General features: G+C 31.0%; 1 protein-coding gene across 1 annotated transcript; it reads left to right on the forward strand.

The window, feature by feature from the left end:
* Positions 1 to 1,908: 1,908 nt before the first annotated feature.
* LOC120153910 lies at positions 1,909 to 6,089 on the forward strand. Its single transcript, XM_039165773.1, has 11 exons — positions 1,909 to 1,940; positions 2,609 to 2,778; positions 2,877 to 3,558; positions 3,684 to 3,768; positions 3,949 to 4,036; positions 4,418 to 4,602; positions 4,858 to 4,990; positions 5,220 to 5,356; positions 5,478 to 5,552; positions 5,651 to 5,770; positions 5,848 to 6,089. Exons 2-11 carry the CDS (start codon positions 2,631 to 2,633, stop codon positions 5,926 to 5,928), a joined length of 1,734 nt encoding a protein of 577 aa, XP_039021704.1. The 5' UTR covers positions 1,909 to 1,940; positions 2,609 to 2,630; the 3' UTR covers positions 5,929 to 6,089.
* Positions 6,090 to 6,910: the final 821 nt, after the last annotated feature.

The raw sequence follows: 6,910 nt of genomic DNA on the forward strand, positions 1-6,910 counted from the left end.
ATATAAGCGCTACCTATTACATCATATTTTTACCTATTATATTGAAAGTGTTCATACTTTTTATAAAAAGGATCGATACTTTTTTTAAAATTATGTAATTTATGTTTCAATTTTTTTAATAGTGTTTCATGTTTTTCACCTACAATATTAATTTAATAATTTAATTTACACAAAAAATTATTTGATTGTTTTGATATTTTTATAAAATATTATTTAGAATTTAAATTTAACAATATTAACCAAAGATAATAATAAATATGTAATATAAATGTTTATTGTTTTAAATTAATAATAATATATACCGTAACGTAAAAAATAAATCATTAGATGCCTATAATTACTAAATTAATATCTTAAAACTCACTCAAAAGATAACCTTAAATTAATGTTTTTCACAGTGAAAAAAGTATGGACACTTTTAAAAAAAGGATAGATACTTTACAATATAATCACTACCTATTACATTATATAAACGCTACCTATTACATTATATAAGCGCTACCTATTACATCATATTTTTACCTATTATATTGAAAGTGTCCATACTTTTTATAAAAAAGATCGATACTTATTTTAAAGTTATGTAATTTATGTTTCAATTTTTTAATAGTGTTTCATGTTTTCCACCTACAATATTAATTTAATAATTTCATTTGCACAAAAAATTATTTGATTGTTTTGATATTTTATAAAATAATATTTAGAATTTAAATTTAACAATATTAACCAAAGATAATAATAAATATGTAATATTTATGTTTATTTTTTTTAATTTAATGATAATATATACCGTAACATAAAAAATAAATCATTAGATACATATAATTATTAAATTGATATCTTAAAACTCACTCAAAAGATAACCTTAAATTAATGTTTTCCACAGTGAAAAAAGTATGGACACTTTTATAAAAATGATAGATACTTTACAATATAAACACTACCTATTACATTATATAAACGCTACCTATTACATTATATAAGCGCTACCTATTACATCATATTTTTACCTATTATATTGAAAGTGTCTATACTTTTTATAAAAAGGATCGATACTTTTTTTTTAAAGTTATGTAATTTATGTTTCAATTTTTTTTAAAAGTGTTTCATGTTTTCCACCTACAATATTAATTTAATAATTTCATTTACACAAAAAATTATTTGATTGTTTTGATATTTTATAAAATTTAGAATTTAAATTTAACAATATTAACTAAAGATAATAATAAATATGTAATATATATTTTTATTATTTTTAATTTAATAATAATATATACCGTAATGTAAAAAATAAATCATTAGACGCCTATAATTACTAAATTAATATCTTAAAACTCACACAAAAGATAACCTTAAATTAATGTTTTTCACAGTGAAAAAAGTATGGACACTTTTATAAAAAGAATAGATACTTTACAATATAACATGTAAAAATATGATAAAATCAGTTTCATTATGACAAAACTGATAAAATTTACCTAATATGTTGAAAGTATGAACACTTTTATAAAAATGATAGATACTTACCGATAACCAAAATTTACCGGTTACCAATTTTTTTAATAGTTTTTCATATTTTCTACCTAAAACATTATTAGTCTGTCAATATAATAGGTATCACTAAACCGAATTTATTAAATATCTTTTAATGTATCTGATAATACTATATATTAACCGTATATTAATCTACATTTCGTGAGACAATCTCATATCTTGGGCTTTCTTATATTCAGAATTTAGAATTATATATATAGCTTTATTTTTTTTAAGGAATATATTTTTTAAATTCCAAATTATTTATTTTTTCCTGTAAAAAAGGGGGGAAAACAAATGGTCAAACAGAGTAGGTATGTACTGTATATATATATATATTTTCTCAGAGAAGCGAGAACGAAAGCGAGAGATACAACAATTTCACAAAATTCAAAAGAAAATAGTTGGTGGGTTTCTCCTTATCCTTTTTTATTCTCCTTTTCTTCTCTGTTTGATTATACTTTCAGTTTTTTTTAACTATAGAGAATGTTTGGCTCGCGGGAAATGGAAGAAAGTATTTCTTGATCTTATTTATGCTATTATTTCTTTTTCCTAATTTGCTTCAGTTTTCATGAGTTTGTTAGTCTAATTTTGAATCATTTCAGATTTTTCACGGTTTTTCTCTTCGAATGACTTCGAACTCTTTTGTTCAAGCTTTTAACGAAGTTCTTAAATCAACTATCATTTGCTTTGCATTTTTATGTATGCTCAAGCCAATGTTTTCTCAATGTAGAATATCCAGCTTTATACCTTTTTTGGATGCTGGGAAAATGGAGGTAAAATCAAAAGGAAATAAAGATGAAAATGAATAACCTTGGCATTTAGATCTTGCTTCAGTTGCCGTTGTTTGTTTTTCTGAATTTTGAACTGTATTTGTGCTGTTTTGTATGTGTATTTCCTTTCACATAGGGAGGATAATTTATAGGATTAATAGTTCATCCAGGTCTGTGGTTATTGTTGCTTCTATTACCTGGCCTTCAAATTACAGAATGACACATCAAAGTCAAACATAACACATGATGATTATATGAAGTATTCACGCTAATGTTTCGTTTTTCTTTGGATATTACTTTAGCATTGTTGTGTGCCTTTTTGAAATGGGATTTGAGGAAAAAGCTATAAAGCTGCAAGTTAAAGAGGAGAACGCTTGCGAAACAAAAACAATTTGTCTGCATGCTTTTACAGATCTAACCTATGTTCCTCCAGTAGTGTTCATATACCTTCTTAAAGAATGTTATGTTCATGGTAAAGTTTTACTTCTTTTCGCTGATAATATTATCACTCCGTAGAAGTTTTCCCTGCCTTTTTCTTGTTTGTTCTGATTCTCTGGAATGATTTGACAGGAAACTTGAAGGCAACTAAAAAGTTCCGAGCTCTTCAACAAGAAGTTTGCCAACTTCTAAGTAATTCTCCCCAACCAGGACCGGCAGCTTTTGTTGCTCATTGTCTCTATATCCTGCCTATATTTGGATCATATTGTGAAGGCTTCAGTCATTTGATCATATCTTCTTTTCATCGTTTTTTAAAGACAAAAGCCACCACTAGGGACTTTTCGGAAGCAAAATGTATAGCCGTGCAGTTATTTCTCGATATTGTTGAGGGTTCTATTGACCATGACGAGAGGATTGCTGTGAAGATACTTGAAGTGTTTGATGTCCGGTTGACAGATATTGAGAAAGTTGTATCCCAATTAAAGGCCAAGAATGACCATAGGTTTGACAGTGTAAAGACATTTGTTGAGCAGTATATATTTGCATTGATAGAATCACAGTCATATATGACGGCTGTGAATATGTTGGAACATTTCTCTATCCGTCAACCCGGGCAATCTTTTCTTCTCAAAATGATAGAAAAGAAACAATTCGAAGCAGCTGAGAAGTGGGCAACATTTATGGGGAAGCCAATGCTATCCATACTCGTCCAGGAGTATGTTGAGAGGAACAAGCTAAAGTTTGCTTATTTGATTGTAAAGAAGAACGATCTCCAGCAAGAATTTCCAGATGTGCATTACAAATACAAAAAAAGGTACCTGAAGATATCATAATCTCCATACTGGCAATATGCTCTGCCCATCTCTGATCCCAGAAAAGGCTTGGAGTAGAGGTGTTAAAAACGGTAAATATGATACAACTATTTTTTCCATATTGTAGCACACTAAAACAATTATCAGAAAAAGGATGCTGGGATGTTGCAGAGGCGAAGACAAACGGTGATAGACAATTAATTGAGTATCTGGTAAGTATATTTTTAAATGGACGTTATCATTTTCAAAAGGCTATTTAATATGAAATGAAGCTCTGGGGTTTTTGCCAACTCATTTGTTTTTCCCAAATTTCTCATATGTTTGTATGTTTATTTATCTTGTTGATTTTGAGTACATCCTATGGATGTTAAAAATTACTTTCTGGATGTTAGGCTTATCTGGCCATGGAAGCTGGTTACTTGGAGAAGGTTGATGAACTGTGTAATCATTACTCCCTTGAAGGTCTTCCAAAAGTGCAAGGTATCATCACTGATGGGGCTTGTTTTTTGAAATAAAGGAACATGATATATAGACTACAGAGGACTGATGTTACTGAAACTTATTGTAAAGCACATTTGTTTGGATCGAATGTGAATCTACAATCAAGACCGTATAATAGAAGCATATATAATTCTGATATTTGTATTCCTTCTTACTCTGTTCAGGGTGATAATACTTTACATTGCTTAACATTTGTGTTGCTTAGCATTTGATGCTGTTAAAATCCACTATTCCAACCCTAGCGCTTGTTGTTCATTCTGGTTTGTGCAGTATTTGTAGATATAAATAGAATTTTTGGACTTCTTTGATGATTAGCCTAAAGGCAGACTCTCATGCTACTGGTTCTGCTTTTTTGTTCAGAACTTGAAGCAAGTTTTCTGCGTCCGCGTTTTTTAAATCTCAATGAATTGGTAGTAGATGGCATAATCTGGGTGGATGAACTTAATGGGCTTGGCGAGGCAACATGTCATATAGAGGGATCCAAAGTTGTGGGACTTGACTGTGAATGGAAACCCAATTATGTAAAAGGTAGCAAGCCAAACAAGGTAAGCATGTACCATCTTCTTCCATTGCCTGTAGTTTTTGATTACTCCTGATTGATATAGCCTAGGACCTCGGAACATTGTTCCTTAGAAGAACTGTTGAAATGAATGTTAATCCTCTCTTTTATAACTTGGTTCATTATGGAAATAGCAGCAGGCTTGCAAAGCCAAACCATAAGTTACTGAACTTGTTTGCATTTGTGGTTTTTGACTGATCAAAGTGTCCTTAAACAATAAATATGTGTTTCTATGTATCAGGTTTCTATCATGCAAATAGCTTCTGATAAGAAGGTTTTCATCTTTGACCTAATAAAATTATATGAGGATGTGCCTGATGTTCTGGACAACTGCCTAACTCGCATCTTGCAGTCTCCAGTAATTCTAAAACTCGGTATGATAATCTGTCCTTTTTGGAAGAAGGGAACCTTCTTCCCATATGTGGATCCTACTTTTCTAAATTTTTTTTCTGATGTATTGAAACCATCCTGATATACACACAGAAGGTTTGCATTCTTGATTGTATGGCTTGAAAAGGAAGGCTGTCCGTCTTACCAAACTAAAGCATCTCTTGGTTTTTGTAACAAGGCTGAGTTAGCTTTTAAACATGCTTCTCATTGTAGGATATAGTTTTCAATGTGATATAAAACAACTAGCTCAATCATATGGAGATTTGAAGTGTTTCAAGAGCTATTATATGCTATTGGACATTCAGAAATTGTTCAAAGATTGCCGAGGTGGCCTATCTGGTCTTGCAGAGGTAAGCTAAACATGAAATTCGAGTTTATGCATTCTATCCTTCCAAATTCCTTTTCAGATACGACCCTGTTTCCTATATTTTATTTTCCGCAAATAAATGGTGCACAATTCCTCCTACCCAGAAAATATTGGGAGCCGGCTTAAATAAAACAAGACGGAATAGCAACTGGGAACAAAGACCATTGACCCAGAATCAGGTTTCTATACATGCTGTTCCTCGAATTTTCCTATCTTCAGCTTTAATAAAGCAAGACAGAGTAGCAGCTGTGTTTACATTTCTTGAAATTTTCTTCAGCTTGAGTATGCTGCTCTTGATGCTGCTGTTCTTATCGAATTATTCTACCGTGTTCGAGATCATTCTCATACCGCTGATTCATTAGACAGGAGTGAAAAAATCGAGTGGAAATCTCACATTGTAAGTACATGGTAATGCTCCTATATTTAAAGTGCCTTCTAATGCCCTCTGGGTCTTAGCTTTGGAGTATTTTGCAGGTTTCTCACATGGATAATCCGAAAAACTCCAGGAAGGAATCTAGACTTCGAAAGGAACCAGAAATCGAGGATGAGTCGTAAGATTTTTAGTTTTCATGCCAACCACATTACCACAAGGCCATAAATTGCATATAAGCTTGTAAATATGGTTCAAACTCAGGACTAAGACATGGATGTTTGTGTACATTGCAACTAGGCTTTAAACTGTACCAGGATTTCTTATGATAAGTCGAAATTGCATATCTTGTGACCTCGTAAAAGTAGTGAAGGATGTTGGGAAAAAAATGAGATGGACTAAAATTAAAACTCTCATGGTTTTCAAGAAAATAGAGTGAAATTATTACAAATTTTCACAGGTGGATTTTACTCAAAATATTCCGCCATTAAAACTACCGTAAAAACGGTTGAACAGAAAAAAAACACTTTTCTTTTTTAAATTACAACTGTCGCTGAGCTTTCTTCTAACTACTTCACTAGTTTTTCTTCAGTAAAAAATCAAGTTTTTACGCTCTCAACCATAGATGCTGAAAGCTTGGTTAAACTTTTTAAGTTCTACTACTATTGTTGGATGAGTTGATTGAAATATTTACTTTTATTTCAAAATGACATTGTTTCAAATTTAAATTTTTGTCACGAGTTGTGGCGTTCGTTGACACTTTTGCAGATAAATTCTTGTGGAGTTGTTAAAATAAATTAAAAGATCTAACTACATATTCTTGTATTCTTCAATTGTAAAATTTAAAATTTTAAATTCGAAAAAACATAATGCATTCAAAATTCGAAATTGGACATTTTTAGAGATAATTAAGAATAAATATTAAAATTATATACAAATTTTTTTGTTAAATGATAGTGTTGTACATAATTTAATAATACCCGCTGACTGCGCGAAAATGAAAAGCGAACGATTGATAACGGAAATCAGACATTTGGAGAGAGGGAAACAGCTGTGCCGACCGATTAGCAAACCTTGGCGCTTGGGATGGAAGAGGGAACCAAATTGCTGCCTGAACCCCCTTCAGACCTAATCCCCTTCTTCACGCGGACTCCAATGGGACTTTAA

This window comes from Hibiscus syriacus, unplaced genomic scaffold, assembly GCF_006381635.1.
Source record: "Hibiscus syriacus cultivar Baekdansim isolate YM2019G1 unplaced genomic scaffold, ASM638163v2 tig00111105_pilon, whole genome shotgun sequence".
NCBI classification, from domain to species: Eukaryota; Viridiplantae; Streptophyta; class Magnoliopsida; order Malvales; family Malvaceae; genus Hibiscus; species Hibiscus syriacus.